The sequence below is a fragment of the Rhipicephalus sanguineus genome, chromosome 1, assembly GCF_013339695.2.
Source record: "Rhipicephalus sanguineus isolate Rsan-2018 chromosome 1, BIME_Rsan_1.4, whole genome shotgun sequence".
Classification (NCBI taxonomy): domain Eukaryota; kingdom Metazoa; phylum Arthropoda; class Arachnida; order Ixodida; family Ixodidae; genus Rhipicephalus; species Rhipicephalus sanguineus.
In genome coordinates, this window is record NC_051176.1 from 108,104,330 (window position 1) to 108,126,167 (window position 21,838).

Below are 21,838 nucleotides of genomic sequence, written 5' to 3' on the forward strand. Positions count from 1 at the left end.
TGGCGCTCTTTATTGGCGGTGCATGATGCGCAGTGGTGGTTAGCCCCGGCGAGTGCCTTAGCACGTGTTCTTCAGCTGAAAAGTGTCGGAACCTCTGAGTACACCGCCCAGAAAGCTTAAAGAGGCCCTGCAACATTTTTCCAAGTAATCATCGAATGGCTTCATTCAAGGAGTTTATCGCCTGACGAGTCGACTGCCGCAAAGATTTTTAGAATCCGTCAAGCATATAAGCGGAGTTGCAGGGATTTGTCGCACGCTTTAAGCGCTTTCTCTCTCCTTTCGTACCTGCGAGCGCGTTGAGAGCTACGCAGGGCGGGGATGACAAGGGGGCAAGGAGCGACGTCCGTTCGTGAGCATGCGTCATGACCTTCAGCACTTTATTTTATTTTTTTTTTTCATAGAACGCGCGGCTTACTTCAATGTGATAGCGAGTGAGCGCGTGGGCACGCCACGCCATCCCGCGGCGGTCGCGGTACTATGCAGCTCACGATGCTCAAATCACCTAATGGCCGTGGACTTTGCGTTTACGGCGCGGTCATTTGGGTTTATGGCATTATTTGTCGAGAGAAGAGGGATCGATTTCTAGCTGATTTTGAGAATTAATTGTAAATTTCAGGCCGCGTGCCGCGCTATAATGTTTGGCTCACATGTTCTCAGGAGCCTATATACCGATCGGCAGCGTTTTCTGACCATGCTGAAAAAATGTTGCCTGGCCCCTTTAAATACATTCTGGACATACTCACTGTAATATAGTCAAGCATATATTCCCCAACATTGCGAGGGCAGAGTAATACGGCAGTGAATTTCGGGCTGCACGCCTTAAGCGTCTAAACGAGATTTTAAAAAAATGATAAAATTCAGGAGCCCATGCCCTATCGGGAAAATGGGGGCAAGCGAAGCTTGGCGTGTGCGTGCCTGACGTACTTTTCTTTCTTTCTTTCTTTCTTTCTTTCTTTCTTTCTTTCTTTCTTTCTTTCTTTCTTTCTTTCTTTCTTTCTTTCTTTCTTTCTTTCTTTCTTTCTTTCGTTCATATCCAGGCAACATCTCGCTCATACCCATGCGTTCATATCCAGGCAACAATGAAATGAGGCAACGTGAAATGAGTCACCTCGATAAAAGATCACATTACCACATCAGAAACAGCTGATCGCCGACAAGTCCTAGATCGAGAAATCGTCAGTTAGAGGAAAACGGCGCATACAAACTCGCGTGCGACCGGCGTACCTTCGAGGGTCGCATTTCTGTACGATCGCCGGCGCCGGGTTTTATGCGTAAATCAACCCCACCGCACAGGTTCTGTATCTCATAACAAACTTCGCTTGAATAGGTTTTGAAAACTGCTGTGACCAGTCACCAGGTGCTGTAGCGGTATTGGCCTCGAGGAGTTACGGAGTCGCCCTCTATCGGACGCGCCTCGATTGCGTGCTAGGCAGCATACCGCCGGCGCGCTCCCCATTGGTTTTGCTGTCGGCGCTCTACAAAAACACCTCGCGGAAGCCCTCCAGGGCATTTCTGTAAATACTTTCGAAATGAACTGTGTTCTTTACTGTCAAAATAATCATTTTCGACGAACTGAAAGCACAAGATAGTCTACAGTCGCTGTCTCTTGGCAGAAAACCGAGCACCCGCTTCACGCTGTCACCGAGATGGAGACCCCTGAACCGGCTGCTTGCGTGAAAGGTAGTCACTCGCTGAGTGCAAACTATGTGGAATATCTCGTAAACGGAGCATAACAGAAAGAAGCCTCAAGCCAGCGATCGCACGGGTTCGCGACGACTGACGGTGCCTCTTCATGTATGAGCGTCTGCATGTATGTTCGTACTGATGGTTTCGCTTTTGCTACGAGCGCGTTTTGGCACCGCGCTGTGAACTTTAGGCCGCTAAATATGAGAATTTGTGAGTAAACAAACAACTACTGTTGCGCGGACGCTATCAGAGTAGTTCAAAAACAATTTCCTTACAACTGCGGCTTCGGTGCGCATGGCAACTTTGTGATCTGCCGTCCCGACGATTCAGTGTTTTTTTTTTCTTTTTCGGTCTAAATTCGTGTACGTTTCAATGCCATTTGACAAGTTGTCACGCACTGCGTATTGATCGGTCTTCTCAGCTGGCAAATATCGCTGCTTCTGTTTCTTTATTCAGCGCATTCGTTTCGTTTGGTCTCACACAAAACGTGAGCAAATGCGACGCCTTTTTTTAATGCTCCTTAATTATCGTTCCGTTTGCATTCCAGTGAACTTGCCGCTCTCTGTCATCAACAAATTCATAGACCAAAGCTTCACCACTTAGAGATTACTGGTGGAAGGAGAACCAGTCTACGAGACCGAGCATGTAGTAGCATGCGACGGCTAGGAAAAGAAAGAAAATACAGTAACGTTTGCCGGACTTATTCTGCAAACGTCGGCTGTGGACTAGGACCCACATGAACTTGAAATAGCGGTGAATAAAATAGAAGGTATGGCAGCAACCAGCAGCCGCAAAACAGGATAGTAATTATTTGGCGTGTACCCCATCAATTTTGGCAGCAGCGTCGTGTCTAACGCCAACAGGGTGGCATCTTTCGCACGTAAATAAATGTCTCCAAGAAAATACATGGGGTTGGCCGGTGGGCCGAGCACGGAGGCAATGCAAAATTTATGTAGCTTATGAAGCAATGCATGCCTCATCAAATGGGAAGGTTGCCTGTCGGCGTCCCGCGTCGGCGGCGTCAACACGAGTGATGCAAAAAATAATCGTCACGTGATGGTGTCACCATATGACGTCATCATGACGTCACAGATCGCCAAAACGTGTAGCGTCATTATGACGTCACATAATGTGACATCACATGACGACGTACTCACACGTCATGGTCGCTTTGCATTGCCTCCGTGATCGGTCACGGAGGCCGTGCAAAACCGCGTTAGGTGCAGAACGCTTTTGGAGGGGGGCGCGGGAGAATCAGTACATCGACTGACAAGAAGAAGATGGCTTTCGCCTTCTAGTCATCTTTAACGAATGCATAAGGGACCCTGTGCGTTTTTTAATTCAACGTATCTAAACAATGACCTGCGCATCTGCAGCCGATTTTGTGGACGCTGAGCACGGGGCCGACGATCAAGAGGTCGCATTGGAGGGTTCTGAGATGGCATCGCACTTGGTAAAATGTAGCGCTTTTACCATCCTGTGGCAGATAAGCATCATTTGCCGGCGGGAAGCGCGCGCGAGCCATCGTCTCAGTGCGCGCTGTCTGCTACTCACCGAACATCGCAGGCCCGACGCAGTAACAAAAGTCTTCGTCGCGGAAGTGCTCGTTGCACACAAGACTCGTAGCTTTACAGCCAATGCTTCACGCTGTTTCTTGTCCCGCGGTTACCAGTGCAGGCTGACACTGGGCTCCTTTGCGTAAGCGCGGCACTGCGGCACCGAGCGGTAGAGCCCCACGTTCGTCGCCTTCGGAGGCAGCCACTCTATTACAATGGTTTCAATTGAATAGAAAATGAGAGAAAACTTCCGAATTTGAACGGACCGCAGCGCATGTGGGACTTGAAACTCGTTTTCAAAGCACGCGGCAGTGCGCCACAGGCAGCCGACGCGGCCGCTGAGACCACGTGATCCTGCCAAGCACGTCACGCCGACGGTGGCGCCGGCGTTTCCAGTGGTGGGCCTCGAGGCCAATAGTCGAGCGCTTAGTACCAAGAGTACATGTCACTGCAATCGCTGCGCTCACGTATACAAATGTTAGCCTGTAAAGCAAAAGTTTTCGCTGCATACATAGGAGGCGCCAAATTCAACGAAGTGTTGCACGTATACATATCACTGTGTTTTACTAACTGACGGTTGTTCAAGTAGACAGTGCTTAAACCAAGTCTTGCTCTGCACGGTATTAAAAAAAAACGACTTCAGTGTATGCTTGGCATTGTAGCCATCCCTCATATTACACCAGCTGGAATCACCTTGACTCCCCTCGATTTTCCTAATCGTTAGTTTTGAATCTTCTGCTGAAAGAGACAAGGTTCTACTGACCAATGGTAGTATTATTGGTGCACAAAGTCATTTAAATTGTGGTGGAATTTGGGATTGTGGAACCAGAGCTCAAGATACATGTGTATTCCGCTGCACACTCAAACCAGTGGCGTAGCCAGGGGGTGGCACACCGGGTCCGTGCCCCCTCCGCGCCTGAAATTTTTTTCTGCCATGGGATAGAGAGCACAAAATGACACTCGACCACACTTACCAGCCCGGACCCCCTGTCAGATCAAGGGCGTGCCCCCCCCCCCCCCTCCCGCAACCAAATTTCTGCCTATGCCACTGACCCACACCAGGAACCAGATGCGTTTAGAACATTTTAAAATGCTTTAAAAAATACTACTTTAACAGTGGCTCGTTCGGATCTAGATTTTTTAAAATTAGTAATTACTGATCTGCTTGTATTCTCGACAATCCACCATTAGAGTCATATTTCATAGTCGCGTGAAACACACTTACGCAGCACTTCGCAGCGACTACTCAAAAATATAACTCCTCTCTTAACTGTTTATATGTACGTGTGGTAGCATGTTGTGCCGTCCTTATAATTCGATGGAAGAGCTTGACCCGCATTTTCAAGCAGTTATTATATATATAATGGTGCCGATTACTGTGTCTTAAGGGTTTTTTAACTGCCATTACAATATGGTTTTCGTGCACGTTAATAATAATATGTGGGGTTTAACGCCCCAAAACCGCGATATGATTATGAGAGACGCCGTAGTGGAGGGCTCCGGAAATTTCGACCACCTGGGGTTCTTTAACGTGCACCTAAATATAAGAACACTGGCCTCAAACGTTTTCGCCTCCATCGAAAATGCAGCCACTACGGCCGGGATTCGATCCCGCGACTTTCGCGACAGCAGTCGAGCGCCATAACCACTAGACCACCGCGGCGGGGCTTTCGTGCACGTTATTTTAATTGTGTATGTATGCACCTTATATAAAAAAAGAAAACCAGACAGCTCGTTGGACTTATTCTGCGTCCTATAGCACTTCGCCTACCTCATTTTTTCCTGCGCGTTTCTTTTTCTGGAATAATCCCCACTGAGATTGGCAGGTCGCATATATCACACAGGTGCTAGCGTCCGTGTGCGTTTCATGTTCAGTTGTTGTCATATGGAATGTATAATTTACATTATTTAGTCACATCTTATCAGGTAGCCCGTGCACTTCTGAACATTTTTTTTCTTCATGAAGACTTTGAGAGAGGCACTGGCTTGCTGCCGAAAACCGAGCTTTAGCTTAGGAATCGCCAGACTGACTCTGTTATCACTGAAGAAGGTTAAATGCCCTGCTGTCTCTTATGCACTTGCCTAAGTCGACCTGAAGGTGAAAGCCAGCTTCTTTTTCTTGTCAATGTCGATTGTATTGATCCCGCCCGAAAGCTTTCGGCACCCAACGTGGTTTTGCACTGCCTCCGTGGTCGGAGGAATTGAAAGCTTTCTGCACCTCACGAGGTTTTGCAGTGCATCTGGGATCGGCTTACCTTTGACCAAGCGACGATGTCATGTGACCACGTCATGTGACTTCACGTGATGTGTCTTCACGATGACGTCACAAATTTCGGCGAGCTGTCATGTCATGATGACGTCATCATATGTTTATGATTTTTCGCATCGCTCGCATTGACGCCGCCGACGCCGACGGCCACTCATCGCGTTCGATGAGGCATTTAAGGCTTTCGCCTTAGCAATTAAGCCCACTGGGCATTGCGGTCGAGAGGCGCGGTGCTTCAAACTACGGATTGAGCGGCTAGTGTACAAGTATGCAAGGATGGAGTCGTGATGTGTTTCCACGCGTGTTAGCAGGAACCACGCGGACACCACCTGGTCGCAGCCGCCGCCGGCGGCAGCGACCGCGGCGGCCACTAACCTGAGGCTCCTGGCGTCGGCCAGCGGAGGTGCCTTCGGGACGTTGCCGCGCGCGCCGTGCCCGAGCTTTCTGGCCGTAGTGGTGAGCTCGGCGCCCGACCATGCTCCCGAGCGCCAAGCCATACGCGACACGTGGGCTCGCGACGCCCAGCCTGGACACAGCGCCGTCTACTTCCTACTCGGCCGGCGCACCGAGGCTGTACGAAGGAGCGCGGACCGAGAGCGCGAAAGGCAGGTGTCATAAACCGCGGTTGAAAGTGTATTCATCGCCACTGTCAGTCCATTGAGAACGTCATTTCTTCCAGGCAGCATCGCGAGTGGCGGGTAAAAACAATCTATGTGCTCACTGGGCAACAATCAAGGCTAACGAATCATCCAGACATATAGTCACAGTAAATTTATTTCATTGCCGGTTCTCAGAAATGACTGCTTTGAGCTTAGTTTTTGTTGTTTGTTTGTTTTTCACGCACTAGAAAATATCGGAATGCTCTCCTTGACTCTACTGCATCATTTTCTGCCCTGAACGAATACCTTAGAAGTATTGAAAATGTTGTGTTTGCTACTGAGAGCGAGTAGTAGGACTGTACTGCCAGTTTTAAGTAAACTGATGTTTTTGTACTTTTATGATTTTTTATATTTTGCCAAGAGAGTGAATTTTTGCAGTTGCTGAATGTGCATTTATTTTTCTGTTGAACATTCGCCAATATCCGCATTTTTTTACATTTGCGTTACATTCAAATATATCGTTTCCACACCTTTAATATTCGTCCTGGGAACTGACAAAATCAATAAGTGAATGAAATGAGAACGAATGAACCAAATTCAGGTCCGCCGGATGGGAATCGAGCGACGACTCCTCGATTCTCCCGGAAAGCTCGGTGTTCGGAGACATGATCCGCGCCGACTTCGAGGACACTAGTAGGAACCAGACGCTCAAGTCGCTGCTCCTGCTCCAGTGGGCGCGCACTTTCTGTCCGCGCGTGAGCTTCATCCTCAAGGCGGACGACGACGCGTACGTGGACCTGCCGCGCCTTATCACGCTGCTGGAGACCAAGAAGGCCGCCTTCGAGAACGACACGCGCCGCGGCAACGGCGCCGGCTTCCTGCTCGGCAAGCGACACGAGAGCAAGCCGACCGGACGGAACCGCCGAAGGTAGTGTAGCGGCTAAATAATAATAATAATAGTATCTGGGTTTTAACGTCCCAGAACCACGGTATGATTATGAAGGAAGCCGTAGTGGAAGGCTCCGGAAATTTCGACCATCTGGTGTTCTTTAACGTGCACCTAAATCTAAGTACACGGGCCTCAAACATGTTCGCCTCCATCGAAAATGCAGCCGCCGCGGCCGAGATTCGATCCCGCGACCTGCGGGTCAGCAGTCGAGCGCCATAACCACTAGACCACCGTGGCGGGGCGCGTAGCGGCAACCATATCGTACGGACATTAGAGAGTGTTGGTATAGAGGTCCCCGAGCGATCAGCGGCGGAAACCTTTCGCGCTCTTCTGGGCTCTCCTTCCGTTCTTCGACGATTTTTTAGCCACCTTCTTGGTTTATCGTCCAGCCCTTATATTTTCGTCGGTTTCATTGTCTTTTGGCTTCATACGGTTGTGTCTAACAAAACATTAGCCACTCGATCCATTCCTCTTCTTTCGTTCGCGGTTACAGGAAAATTAAAGAAAGGTAACGCCCCCATGCCATGAAATACGCAGTCACCCATTCCTGCGCTCGTGCAGGTACTACGGAAGACCAGCCGGTTCCTCCTGGGCGCCTGCCTACTTGTCCGGCGCGGCGTACGTGATGTCGGGGGCGATCGCGGGCCCGATGCTTCGCAAGGCGTTGGAGACGCCCGCCCTTCACCACGAGAACGTCTTCCTCACGGGAATCGTGGCGTCCCAGCTGCACCTGCGGCTGTTCCACTCGCCCTGCTTCGCCTGCTGCGACGAGCTGGCGGACCCGTGCGCTTACCGCGGACTGCTAGCCGCCACCGTCGCCAAGCCCGACACCCTGCGCATCGCGTGGAAGCACGCGCGCGGTCACGCAGTCGGCGGCTGCGTTCCGCGCAACGACACCGACCGCCTGCACTGCTGATGGGCCCCGCTCGCGCTATATCGCCGCCGCCGTGGCGATGGCTTACATTACAATATAGATGAACGATACGCGATGGCTTTTCACTGCGCGCCTGTGGAGGGCCGTAACGGCTACTGATTTGATTGGACACTGATAAAGGGATTTTTTCTCTTTCTCCCTCTTTTTCAGTGAACAACGATACGACTTGAGCCATTTGGTGGTCCAGGGCCATTCGGCTCGTATCTCTGGCTTGCAGTGGTCTGGGCATCTTCCCACGCTTTGACGCGAATGTCGCGCGAACAAGGAGGCACTATTCACACGTCGACCTCTGGTTAGCGCTATACGAACAAGGCTGCATTGCAAAATTATAGTGCACATCATTTTTAATAATAATTTCTGGGGTTTAACACGAGCCAAAATAAGGACATGATTGAGGCGCCGACATGGGTGCCTCTGGCTTTAATGAGATGTAGTAGTAGACTCCGTCAGCAAAGCTGTAAATCAAGCTCTCTTTGCATTGAAGTTCGTTGACCAGCGCAGCAGAATTTTACTTTGACATGATTACAAGCAGCGACCATACATGTCTGTGCTCTAGGTTTTTATTTTATTTTTTTTTTGTCCTCATGTCTATGCAATTTTGTGTTTTCTGTCATGGCAATATGAATATCTCCGCTGGTAGGTAATATACATTCGCAATTCCAACTGTTTCGCTTCGCTCGCATCCGAACTACCAGAAAGAAACAACGTTATTAAAGTAAGGCTGCTTTGTTGCGGGTTACTGTGGGTGGAACCCCTCTTCCAGGTCCCCACTAGCTACTGCGGCTCGCCAGGCCTGGTCAAGGGTCGCCATTTGGCTTCCCAAGTCACGATACATGTTTGTAAAGAGGTAACTTGCTTAGATTTGCGAAGTATTCTCTTTATTTTGTAACAGTACGAAATGTGAACGCGCAAAAGCAAGACCAAGGTCTTAGGAAAACAAAAAACAAAAAAAAAACATAGCCAACAATAGCACGAGGCACTTCCAAGTAAGCGCGATCAGCAAGTGTGACCCGTAATTTTAATTTACGTTGCGTAATGACACCAGTCTGTGGTTGCTTTCAGGGAGTCAATTTTTTTTTTCTTTGCAAGTAATGTCTGCCTCTGCTTGACCTGCTTCGCTAATAATAAGCACCCAGCGTCAGGATTCACTGAGAGTAGAGCTTGCGGACAATTCTAGCGCACGAAATTCATTGTAAGACGGCGCGTAGCATTACGACCAGTTTGACGATTCTTAATTGACTAGTAGGCGACGATTCTTTCTCTGCTGCGCATGAGATTCACTACCGAGAACAATAGCAAGATAACGTTTTTTTTTCCTCGCTAGTGCTGCTCAGCTCGGAGGTCGAAGACCAAAGATGGGCTATCCAGCAGGCCAGGGAGGCTATAGGGAGACAAGGTCTCCTGGTGTCTACCTGTGCAGTCTAGCCGGGACCACAAACATGCCGGATCTCGTAATAAAGTTTATTCACTCACTCACTCTCGTTTTGTCCTTTCGGGTTTGCCTTAATCTCCACATAAAGGAAAACTCCATTGCGCCACTTACAGCTTTTATTCACAAGAGTTTGCGTTAAACGTGTGCGGTATAGCGCGTTATTAAAGGTTCGTTAGTGGCTGCTTGGGGAATTTTTAATAAAACTTCAGATAAGATTCATTCACTTAAACATTCAGCCACATACCTGAAGTCCCTCTGTGGCTGATCTCGCAATTGCATACCTGTTGTACCGCTATATTAGAGACACTGCTAAATATCACGCGCTTCTTATTCCTCTCCTCTCGAATAGACGTCCATGCAAAGGATAAATTCTAGCTTATTTGAATAGTGTTCAATCTTCTTACTTTACTGCTATTAGAATTTAAAACCCGTTTTCTGTAACTCTACTACCCGCTCCTCGTCCGATCTTCCTATGCATATATTACAGCGAAGCTGTATGTAGATAAATGCTAAGGCACAATTCGTCCGTCCTATGTGCAAAAAAAAAAAAAAACATTGCGCAGCTTGCACTAGTGGCGCAAGGCAGGAACCAACAGAGGAACTGGGCGGCCTTCCTTGTTTTGTTCTTTCTTTCTTTCTTTCTTTCTTTCTTTCTTTCTTTCTTTCTTTCTTTCTTTCTTTCTTTCTTTCTTTCTTTCTTTCTTTCTTTCTTTCCTTTCTTTCTTTCTTCTCTTTCTTTGCCTTTCTTCATTTCTCTCTGCGTTTTCTATCTCTTTTTTTGTCTCTGTTTCTTTGTATTTCTTTCTTTCTCTTTCGCGCTCTTTCTATCTTTTTTTCTCTTTCTTCCCTTTCTCTCTCTATTCCTCGCTTAGTCTTTCTTTCTATCTCTTTCTTTGTTTCTCTCCCTTTTTTCATCTCTTTCTTGTGTCTGTTTCTTTCTATCTTTTTTCTCTTTCTTTAAGCCTTTCTCTATATTTATCTAGTTGTCTTCATTCCTATCTCTTTCATTCTCTCTCTCTCTCTCTCTCTCTCGCCCATCCGAGTTATTACTGCATCCCAAGCCGAAGAAATCGGCGCAGCAGGAGAGCGCACGTGTTCGAAGAGCGAAGCAGAAGAGGACGAATAGAGAGCGCGCCCGACGAGTTATTGCGTTTCACGCACTCATGATGATGATGATGCATGTCGAGGCGAATCGGAGGTTCGCCAAGCCACGGGCCAAGCTTAAACAGATCCGCCGTTAAAAACTCCTAGCGCGTATGTTCCACTGAAATTGGGCAAGCCCCACTATTCACCACTGGTCCACTAAGGACGAAGAAAGGAACACACGGGCGGAAAACACCGCCCGTGTGTTTCGGGACAGACGTAACCAATAATGAACCGTCGCGATAAACCCAGAGGTAAAAACCGGGGCCGCAAAATCCAGCTTCACTAGCTGTTGACCATGTGTATACGGAGCGCTTTTTTTGCTGCGGCCACTGTGCCTGGCTCATACCCACGAAGGGTGTTGTCAACACTGGGGAAATGAAAACCGCACGCAAAAGGGGGACTGAATGCGAACAAAAGTAGACGATAGAAAATCGAAACCCGATTTATATCAATGAATCGCAACAAATTTTAACGAAACCTAAGTGCCAATGTGTGGAGTGATCATCATCGTCATCGTCGTATTTTTCGTCTCCCCGCCTCCGAAACGAACAGTTTACGAGTGAAGCAAAACGAACAGAGAATGACTGCAAGGCGGCTCCATCTACAAACTTACGTCATGGTACGTGTTTTGCGCATACGTGCTGTATAAATGCGCACCACAACACGCGTGGAATGACATCGTAGTAAATGGGTGTAAAGTCGAGATTACTCCCGGCGCGTCCACGCTTCGTCCCATAAGACGTTCGTGCCAGGCCGTGCTGTGAGCTTTATCCGTGAGTCATTATAATGTTTGTAGAATGTATCGTCACCCAGTATTCGCGTATACTATGCAGACGATCGAGACACAGGAGCAAACGGCTCTTAGTGTCCTACAGGGTCTTTCAGCTTGCACCCCCTGGGCTTGTTGAAAAAACACATCCTGTGGAAAGCTGACACGGCTATGAACTGCTCTGCCAAATATTACAGTCGTGCGCGCCGCGTAAAGGCCACAAGCGGAGCGCGAAGTTGCCGTTTCCTCAGGCGCCCTGTTTTCAAGCAGAGGCCGGTTCTCACTTTCGTCGGTGGGTGGGGCGCCTGCACGTTGACGTCGCGGATCTGCCAGTTTACGTCGCAAGAGACATAGCATGCTTATTGGCCGATAGCCGACGTGAATCGAGAGCGGCGTTCGGATCAGATGCGCTTCTTGCCACGGGGTGCCGCCACTTGCCGGCGCCGCACTCCTAAGTACATGGTAGCCGCACTCGCGCACGCGAATCACAGCGGGAGAGCGATCGCGTTTCATGACGCGCGCTGACGTAACTTCTTTCCCCCGTGCCATACCTCCCTATGTAGCTTCCAGTGCGCTCGTCGGCACGAGAAAAGAGAGAAAGCGCTGAGAGCGTGCGCCAAACCCCCGTAACTCCGCTCATTCTTGACGGATTCGAGAAATTTTTGCGGCAATCGATTCGGGAGGCAGTAAACTCCGATACTGAGGTCATTAGATCATTACTTGGAAAAGTGGTTCATGACCCCTTTAAAATATCCACGTGCGCGTTACGCGGACATGCAACGACCATAGTGTAGTTAACTGTCCTCAACCATAGCAGCGTATTTTTACGTGTATGCATAGGTAATTTATCAGGATTAACCAATAGGCCAACTTATGAAGCATTCCTGCAAACGCAAAATATTCAATGGTGAAGTTATAGTCCTTGCTAACGTAATGCACATCATGGTGCACATCACACAAAACATTGAACAGGCTACTGCGCGACATGCATTCAGTCATTTCAAACATGTACAGTATGCAGCGTAAGCATTGACGACCATATGTCGTGTTAGTTAGTGCTTACTAGCCACGTACGTACTTTCTAACAGATATAAAATTGTGTTTTACAACTCGATGACCTAACGTGGGCAACAAGGTGGCACATAAGTGTTAATCGAAAATAATAAATGAAGATACGAAGATAGGAAACTGCAGTTTATTTAAGTTTCGCGAAGGAGCTAACGCCATCCAGAACAATACAACACGGCCGAGAAGTGGTATATGTATATAATCGCTTATTGTAGCGATAATAAACTTATCTCGATCGCACATGTAGGACTCTAGCATTAGTAGCAAATATGTAGTAGTAGACAGTAATAACAGGCCGCAGTAACTGATTCAGTTACATACATTTTACTGTTTCTTTACGAGCACACTTTCGTATGGAATAAGTGCAAGAATCGAAGCGCACGGTGTTTGGTTAGTAAGAATCATACGAAGGCGACATGCAATGAAGCCAAGGAAAGCACAGGGGAAATGAACGTTATTATTATTATTATTATTATTATTATTATTATTATTATTATTATTATTATTATTATTATTATTATTATTATTAATGAAATGTATAATATAATGGCAATATAGCAAAAAAGAAAGCTATGAAAACCTTTCCTTTTCCGCAGAACTTAAATGTTAAGCTGTACATGTTACGTGCCAAAGCGATGATATAATTACGAGGCACGACATAGCAGGGAACAGCTGGTTAATTTTAATCACTGGGAGTTCTGTGCAACTAACTCTTAGCACACGTAATATTTCTGTATTTTTTTGCACTTTTAAATTATAGAAGGGGCCATTCCGCACTGAATGCGAGAAAAAATTACTACCACCTTTTCCCAGCCGTGCCTCTCTACGGTGTGCCAAGGAAGGCTCGCTGTGCGTCGCCTGAAGTACGCAGTCTTCGGAATCTGGACTCTGGTGGCGTTCTTCGCCGTCAACTACGCCGTGATGCGAGTGTGCGTCAGTGACATGAGCTGGCACGTTCGGCAGCGAGACATCATACCACGCGTGGTGGGCACCCGCGGTTTCCCCGTGCTGCCGCGCGTCGCCTGTCCGCGATACCTGGCCGTCGTGGTCTGCAGCGCCGTGGACAACTTCGAGCACCGGGCTGCGATACGCGTCACGTGGGGTCGAGACGTCAGCGACGACAATGGCACCGGCGTATTCTTCCTCGTCGGCAAGCCCGGTGACACGGTATGCGGCGCCAAGCACGTGTTTGCACCTTCCTTCCAGCTACCCCTACAGCCGTCGCTGTCCCACCCAAAGAAAATTTACATAGATGCCCATCCAATTGCACTGGCTCATTTCTGTGATGTCAAGCATCTTCGGTGTAATGCGGGTGGGTGATTTTTCCATACAGGCCCATCTTAGTGTCGCTGGTTTTCAGACGAAAAAATTGGACTTCCTGTCAATTTTCAGCAAAGATCCCGTCATCGCTGCTCAGCTAAACGTAATATTTTAAGTAGGGACGTCGAACTTTTGATTCTTAATATGCGTAGTGTTTACATTAGCCGCGGAAAAGTACTTACTGTTTGAACGGAAATCACCCGGCACGACGCCCTTGCACAGATGAATTGCAGGCGCACCGCAGTTCTGGGGGCGGAGCTTGTATCTATTCTCAGGTTGTAACCGACCATAGGTTAGGGGACACAAGAGGCTTGCGCCCCGCTTGCGTACGCAAGCTGCTTGGTCCCGGCAAAATCCAAGAACACGTCGGGTTCTTGGATATTCAAGCCGCTGGCGTCCCCTAAACTAAGACTTTGTGTGAGTGTGTGTGTGTGTGTGTGTGTGTGTGTGTGTGTGTGTGTGTGTGTGTGTGTGTGTGTGTGTGTGTGTGTGTGTGTGTGCGCGTGCGTGCGTGCGTGCGTGCGTGCGTGCGTGCGTGCGTGCGTGCATGTGTGATCCCGCCACGTGAGTTTAATCAACAGTGCGAGTTAGCCGTTTTTGCTTTTGTGGCGATCTGCGGGCGAGGCCATCCGCTATCGTAACAGAAGTATTGCAATAGCTCTATGCGTCCTTTCCTCGCATCTGACCCTGTCGGCTATTAAAGTTATCCGTAGCGAACCCTCCAGACTTGGTGCCGGCCGAAGTTGCTGCCGTTACTTTCTTCCGAGTATCTAACCCATGTAGCTAATTCACAGAACTCGTACAACTTGTCGGTTTATATGCATACCCTGATATGTACTACCCCTACATGTATACAGTATAACAGGGGTCCGCTTCTTTACGGAATTCCGTTGTGAAACAACTAAACGATTACACCGAGGAGGCATTCACACCGGCGACTGACAGAAGTCCGCGACTGGTCGCCGAGCAGCTACTCATGGCGATCGTTGTTCACACCGGGGACTGCAGCGTGCTTTCGTCACACCCGCGATTGCTTCCGTTTACGTCTGTTTCGTTACCAGCCCGCCCATGGCCACGTAAAATAACCTTCAAGGTATTCCAACGTCACGCTCTTGCGTCGCTGGCAGGTTTAGTAGCTTTGCGACTCCTGCAGTCACGGCGCTGGAGAATCGGTGAGTGTGCGACTTCACCAAAACGGTCGCTTTTCGACCAAATCTTACCATTTGCGACGAAAGTGGTCGCGCGACGCCTGTCGTTCGCCGGTGTGAATGCGCCCTTAAATATCCTCGCTGTGACAAATAATATACTTTCTTCGAACAAGGGTATCATTTATTTAAAGCGAATTTTTTCGTTCTTTTTTTGTCTGCGTTTAGCGGCGCCTGCTCGATCGGTCTCTCGCCGAATATAAAATGGGCCGATCCTGCGGGAGATACAGCGGCGGTAAAGCGGGTCGGCCTTCGGTACAGTGTCATACCAAAGGACGGACGATAACAGATACAATGCGACCCTCGGGAACCGCATAGTAGGGATCTCCGCGTCTTGCCTTAAGGCTTGCTCAGCAGGTGATGCACGTAAGCGCTGTGCAGCAAAAGCCTCTTCTATGGTCTATTCACACCGCGAAGCATCCGCCATTCTTGGCTACAGCGCTCAGTCACTGCGTTAAATGACAGCATAAGAGCTCCGTCGAAAATCTCCCAGGAGAGCTTGCCGTATAATACCTGCTGGGAAAGAAGACGATCCATTCATTCTAAACGTCCTCCGGGAAGCAGCTAAGGAAGGAACAGGAGAGAAAGGGAAGGCAGGGATGTTAACCATTCTAAAAGGACCGGTATGCTACCCTACACTGAGGGAAGGGATGGGGGAGCTTTAAAGACAGAGAAAGAGAGAGAGAGGAGAGCACGCGCGCACAAAGTCACACACATCACAGTCATTATAATGCCGTTAGCCTGGTATTCAGACGGGGGAGATGCTCGGGGGGTAAAGGCGGAGCCTAGTGACGTCAACTCGCGAGGAGAAGTCTCCACAAATGCCCCCCACTCACACGGACGAGGCAAACGGAGGGGGAGACCAGTGTTACTAGACTACTCTGGTGGCTTGCACAACCCGTTTGACGATTCTCGAATAGGCAGCGCACAAAAGGCAACGAACACGTACACAAAAAAGACGCAAACACAAGCGCTGTACTGCAACTGGTGATTTATTGTCGAAAGACCCGGTTTATGTATGTGAACACGCACATGCGCTCTGACAGCAGTGGATACGATCAGGACCGAAAAACCCGCACAAATAAAGGCACAACAAAAAAAGCAACAGAAAAAAAAACAAGAAAACAAAAACAAAAGAACACGTGGTTCTGATAGAAAAATTTTTGCCACACAGTATGTGGTTACATACCAAGGTATCGGCGCGCTTTTTCAGAGAACGCAACCGAGGGGCAACTGATACACTTATCTTTCCATTTGTCAATTTCTATGGCATCGATTACCTCTCTGGTTTCCTTCTTACGTTCCTTGCGCACAATCTCCGTACCTGTTAAAGTGGGAGCACAGCCACAATCCCTACAATGGAAGGCCAAATGCCCAGAATCTTTTGCTGCAAAGTGGCGGTTATGTTCCGTTAGCCGTGTGTTTATGCACCTGCCCGTCTGACCAATGTACACCTTGTTACAGGTCAGAGGGATCTTGTATTATAATAATATCTGGGGTTTTACGTCCCAAAACCACGATATGATTATGAGAGACTCCGTAGTGGAGGGCTCCGGAAATTTCGACCATCTTGTGTTCTTTTACGTGCACCTAAATCTAAGTACACGGGCCTCTACCATTTCGCCTCCATCGAAATGCGACCGCCGCGGCCGGGATCGAACCCGCGACTTTCGGGTCAGAAGCCGAGCACCGTAACCGCTACACCACCGCGGCGGACAGAGGGATCTTGTAGATCACCTCTTCTGTGCATGCGACGTAGGGGTCGCGGTGCTTGATTTCACACGATTGCGTATGCGTCTTAGCGGCATTCACCTTTTTTCACGGGCCCGACAATCGCACTGGTGCCGAGAACACGACGTCGACACCGGCTTTCCGGCCTATCTTTCGCAGATTGTGCGAAATGGTGTGCACATAAGGTATCACCACCGTACGCCGGTGGTTCCTGCTTGCGGCAGCACTTGTTTTCTTTTTTTGCATGCTTCCTTGGCGCCCTCCAGAAATCCTGTCCGCACAAAGGTGATGCCAGCTTCACCAACCAGGTGAGCCGCCTTAGGCGCTCTGGGTATCCGACGAACTTCTTGGTTTCGGTCGCAGAAGGCTTGCAAAAAAAGAAAACAAGTGCTGCCGCAAGCAGGAACCACAGGCGTACGGTGGTGATACCTTATGTGCACACCATTTCGCACAATCTGCGAAAGATAGGCCGGAAAGCCGGTGTCGACGTCGTGTTCTCGGCACCAGTGCGATTGTCGAGCCTGTGCAAAAAGGTGAATGTCGCTAAGACTACGCAATCGTGTGAAATCAAGCACCGCAACCCCTACGTCGCATGCATGCACAGAAGAGGTGATCTACAAGATCCCTCTGACCTGTAACAAGGTGTACATTGGTCAGACGGGCAGGTGCATAAACACACGGCTAACGGAACATAACCGCCACTTTGCAGCAAAAGATTCTGGGCATTTGGCCTTCCATTGTAGGGATTGTGGCTGTGCTCCCACTTTAACAGGTACGGAGATTGTGTGCAAGGAACGTAAGAAGGAAACCAGAGAGGTAATCGAGGCCATAGAAATTGACAAATGGAAAGATAAGTGTATCAGTTGCCCCTCGGTTGCGTTCTCTGAAAAAGCGCGCCGATACCTTGGTATGTAACCACATACTGTGTGGCAAAAATTTTTTTATCAGAACCACGTGTTTTTTGTTTTTGTTTTCTTGTTTTTTTCTGTTGCTTTTTTTGTTGTGCCTTTATTTGTGCGGGTTTTTCGGTCCTCATCGTATCCACTGCTGTCAGAGCGCATGTTCGTGTTCACATACATAAACCGGGTCTTTCGACAATAAATCACCAGTTGCAGTACAGCGCTTGTGTTTGCGTCTTTTTTTTGTACGTGTTCGTTGCCTTTTGTGCGCTGCCTATTCGAGAATCATGGCTCACCAACTAGCCCATCAGTACATTTGAAACCGTTTGACGAGCTGCTGACGACGAGCTGCAGACGACCATCCAGCTGCAGACTGGACACCCACTGCCGCTCTCTGCAGGAGCAAGTGCAACAATGTGGCCAAACAAGAGCCCGAAATTCCGCCATATCCCCCACCGCCGGGGGATTGTTTGTCCTTTTGGGGAAAACGTCCCCGTCTCCTCCGAGGAGGCGCGGGGGGGTCACGCCCACTCGCTAATCCGTGACGTCGCGGTCACGTGATCCGCAATCCCCCCCCCCTCTCCCCCGAGCATTTCTCCCCCGTCTGAATACCCCGCCGGTCCAGGTCTGGTGTCTCCAAGAAGTTGAGCACTGCCTTCGTCGCCTTCACGCGCGATGACCTCTCAGGAGGACATTCCAGAATGGTTTCTGCCGTCATCGGTCTGGGATCTATGCGAGCCTGGAATATATGAGAAGGATCTATGCAGCCTGGGCCTGGGATCGATGAGAGGGAATGTCTTTAGGTTATAGATGAAGTTTAGTAGACATTTATGACTATGCGCAAAGTCAAACGCAGATCCGACAAGCGCGGAGACGTTTGTTTCGACAAGTGTGCGCCGCAGTGCGTGGTACATCAGAAGGACTGACTGTTGCTCTAGTTAGTATTGCGTGATCACCGTTATGATTTAGTGCAGATTAAAAGAAGCATAAAATTTCTATAACAGCCTGGCGTTTCTCGTCTTGGGACATATCTTGCGCGGCCGCGCGATCAAGCCCCGCAGAGAGAAGATAAACAGGAAAAGAGCCTGCAGTGGCGTGTGGCCTCGGCGCGTTGTCTACTATAGCTCCATAAACGGAAGGCACGCGAGGAAAGCTTGCGAAACGTACACAGCGTACGTCCAGCTATAGCTGCAATCAGCTCGTCGCATGCTGCTCAGCGCACGCTGGCGTTTGTTTGTTCACGCCAGCGGGAGGCTAGACGACGTAACAATGGCGTGCACATTACGACGGTTATGACTGTAATAGCTGTGATCGCGCGTGTTCCTAAATGTGCTCGCGGGGAAGAGCCAATGTTGGCTTTGTCCCCTGCGCCTGAAAGCGACCGATGCTCGACCGGCATTTCGTATAGTCGAATAGTCTTGCGCTTCTCACGTATACAGCGTTGAAAGTGTTCTGACTGCGCTTATCTCGTATAATACCGCCATCTTCCGGAGAAATGTTTCGGGAATGTACACATGCGGCAGCAAACCTGCACTCAGGCATGCATTGTACAATTGGCGTGAAATGTTTAGAGACCACTAGGTCTGAGAAAACTTTGAATTTCCCAGCAATTTGTCACTGTATAGTCTGTCGAACTGCGCAGTATAGATGTTGTTAGCGCGTTTTTGAACAGGCCGGAAATCTAAATTCAAGGCTGCCTGCAGAAGCAGCGGGAATAGTGAGCTTTTTCCTGTGCCTCGTCGCTTTTGACGCTGACTTTGCGTGTAATTTGTGACCAAAATCTTAGGAGTACAGCAGTCCTCGCACTACGCTTCTGCTTGAGCAGCACAGGTATTTTCTTACCAGTAGCAAACTAACACGATTCTCCCTTCGTTGTGCACGTTTTACACAAGCGTCGGTATCACCAAAACACAATCCTGCTGCTCATGAACAGTAGTCAAGCAAGGAGTGTCATTGGAACCAACCTTCGACGAGGAGACAAGTCTCAAAACGTTGCCTTGGTCCATTGTTCGTAATATCGAACCCTCCAGTTTTCTGTGAACTTCTGTCTTGTATGGAACACTTGGACTGATTTTGTAATGTCATTGCATTTTTTTTTATGCTTGGTAAGTGGTTCGCAGAACGACATACCCGTTCCATCAACGAAAGTGATAAGCTATAGGGATGTCGCGAAAGAAATAGAATAGCGAGAAAGGAACACGGAAACGCGCGCACAGTGTCAGAAATAATAAGAGTAATAATACGCGTGATGCATTATTAATCCCTCTGCTTATATATCATCTCTAATTTTTGGCCCCAACGGTATACTCTACAAATCTAGAAATCTATAATCTAGAAATAAATCTATAGAAGGTTTACGCCATAATTAACATTAACGTGGTCGTAAACACCACGCAGCTGATCCCACTAAAAAATAATCTGATGATCAAGTTTTTTTTAATGGTAATAAATGTTGGTCGTAGTGAATTTGACGACGCATGGGATGGAGGTAATCATTTTCAAGAGAGCTCCATGTTTCCATTGAAAGCGCGGAGCTTATTCGCCGCGATATCGGGCTATAGGTGGCAGCACCGTCGCCGCGTTTGTGTGGATAGGCGGTCGGCGGCGCGTATACAAATGTACGCAGCGACGCTTCGCCGTATGCGGTTTGAGTCGATTGTTGGCGAGTAAAGCACGTTGACTGCAGCCTAATGGTGATGTATGTGCCCTCCATTGCCACATCAATGCACGCAACCGTCCTAACGCACCTATTAATTGTGAGAGAAGTGCAATCTGCCAATCAATGGGGTACTGGCCTTCAGTCACATTCGTGTTTTGCCCCGTGCTCGATGTTTTTTCTTGCTTTATTTTCACGTGTTTAAATTGTGTTTTTCCTATACCACAATATAAACTGTGTTGCGCAACTGAGCCATTAAAGTATTTACTTCTTGCTCTAGCGGCTACAAAGAAAGAGAACCTGTATTTCTGCGTAATTACATGAAGTAGAACTTTGTGCACTCTGCTTTTCTGTTTGCATGAATACACGTATTGCTGTAGAAATGCGTAGCTTCAGGTCTTTTTTACCCCTTACCATCCTCTGCAGACGATAGTTCATGCTTTGCGGTATCACAAGGATTTCCAAATCGCCAACACATCACGAGATGGTGTCACTAAAATTCTGCATTCACACCTCGACATTTAGTACTTTTTTTTTTCGTTTAGGACGACGCCGAATGAACTATGTGACGTGATTGAACGAGAAAGCGGTACCCACATTGAAATGATTTTGGCGAATGGACGGTACGATGGTTAGACCTAGCGCCATACCGACACGGGCGTTTACTCACTTATTAGAGTGCATACAAGTCTCGTAAGGCGAAATGTTTATGTATATCGTGTAGGCATACGTACAAGCATTTGATACTGTGCTAGCACAACGGAATAAGCTGTAATCTGAGAACGCGCATGACGTACGCACACATGCGATCACGGTGTGGCTAGCAGATGACGCAAGGAGCCATCCACACCATGGGGTTTCGTTCGCTCGCCGCTAGGTGCCGACTCTGTTCGATCTCGCCGCCAATAGAGCACGAGAAAGCACGTTTGCCGTTAAACACAGCTGTGTTCTACAGTACATATTCCAGTTCATACAAGTGTACACAGCACCCAAATTACATCTCTCTATCTCTCTCTTTCTCTCTCTCCCTTCTTCATTGCAGCCTAGAGGTCAAGAGGCGCAGAAGAGGTTGATTAACGAGAGTGCCCATCATAAGGACATCATCCAGGCGGACTTCCGCGACACCTACCGTAACCTCACCATCAAGACTGTGTTCATGCTCAAGTGGGCCTACGTGAACTGCTCGAACACTCGATTTCTGCTGAAAGTGGACGACGACATGTTCGTGAACGTGGAAAAGCTGCTACGCTTCCTCAAGACACACGGAGAAAACCGGGCACGGTAACGGGCAAACTGATAGATACCTATATACTGACACGCAGAGAGGTCGAGCACTTGAGCGTTGGTTACAGTTTTTCGTTTGAAATATGTGCTATTCGCAGCCTTCGCTATCATCTCATTTGCTTTCATCATTGACTGTCACATCTCTTAATCTGGTTCCAGTTAGGTTCTAGCTGAAGGCGTAATTTCTTTTTTTCAGATCTTTTTTCAGCTTAATTGAATGGAAGTCGCATCACAGAAAATCACAACATAAAAGAAACGGCGTTCAAATGATTTCATTTCATCTTTTTACTAAGTCCCGTTTAAATAGCCACTGTTAACAATAATACTATCTAGATCCG

The 21,838-nt window shown here is 48.4% G+C and overlaps 2 protein-coding genes across 2 annotated transcripts; both read left to right on the plus strand.

Moving 5' to 3' along the window:
- Positions 1-6,357: 6,357 nt before the first annotated feature.
- LOC119386500 (UDP-GlcNAc:betaGal beta-1,3-N-acetylglucosaminyltransferase 8) lies at positions 6,358-8,996 on the plus strand. The gene is made up of 2 exons (XM_037653770.2): positions 6,358-7,035; positions 7,618-8,996. The coding sequence occupies exons 1-2, from the start codon at positions 6,773-6,775 to the stop codon at positions 7,970-7,972; spliced, it is 618 nt and encodes a 205-aa protein (XP_037509698.1). The 5' UTR covers positions 6,358-6,772; the 3' UTR covers positions 7,973-8,996.
- A 4,189-nt stretch (positions 8,997-13,185) lies between these two features.
- LOC119378880 (beta-1,3-galactosyltransferase 4-like) lies at positions 13,186-21,509 on the plus strand. Its single transcript, XM_037647936.2, has 2 exons — positions 13,186-13,572; positions 21,259-21,509. Exons 1-2 carry the CDS (start codon positions 13,186-13,188, stop codon positions 21,499-21,501), a joined length of 630 nt encoding a protein of 209 aa, XP_037503864.2. The 3' UTR covers positions 21,502-21,509.
- Positions 21,510-21,838: the final 329 nt, after the last annotated feature.

Coding starts and splice junctions, on each gene's coding strand:
- LOC119386500 (XM_037653770.2), top strand. CDS start 6,773: ATGATCCGCGCCGACTTCGAGGACACTAGTAGGAACCAGACGCTCAAG. Junction 7,036..7,617: donor ACCGGACGGAACCGCCGAAG/GTAGTGTAGCGG, acceptor GCGCTCGTGCAG/GTACTACGGAAGACCAGCCG.
- LOC119378880 (XM_037647936.2), top strand. CDS start 13,186: ATGCGAGAAAAAATTACTACCACCTTTTCCCAGCCGTGCCTCTCTACG. Junction 13,573..21,258: donor TCGGCAAGCCCGGTGACACG/GTATGCGGCGCC, acceptor TCTTCATTGCAG/CCTAGAGGTCAAGAGGCGCA.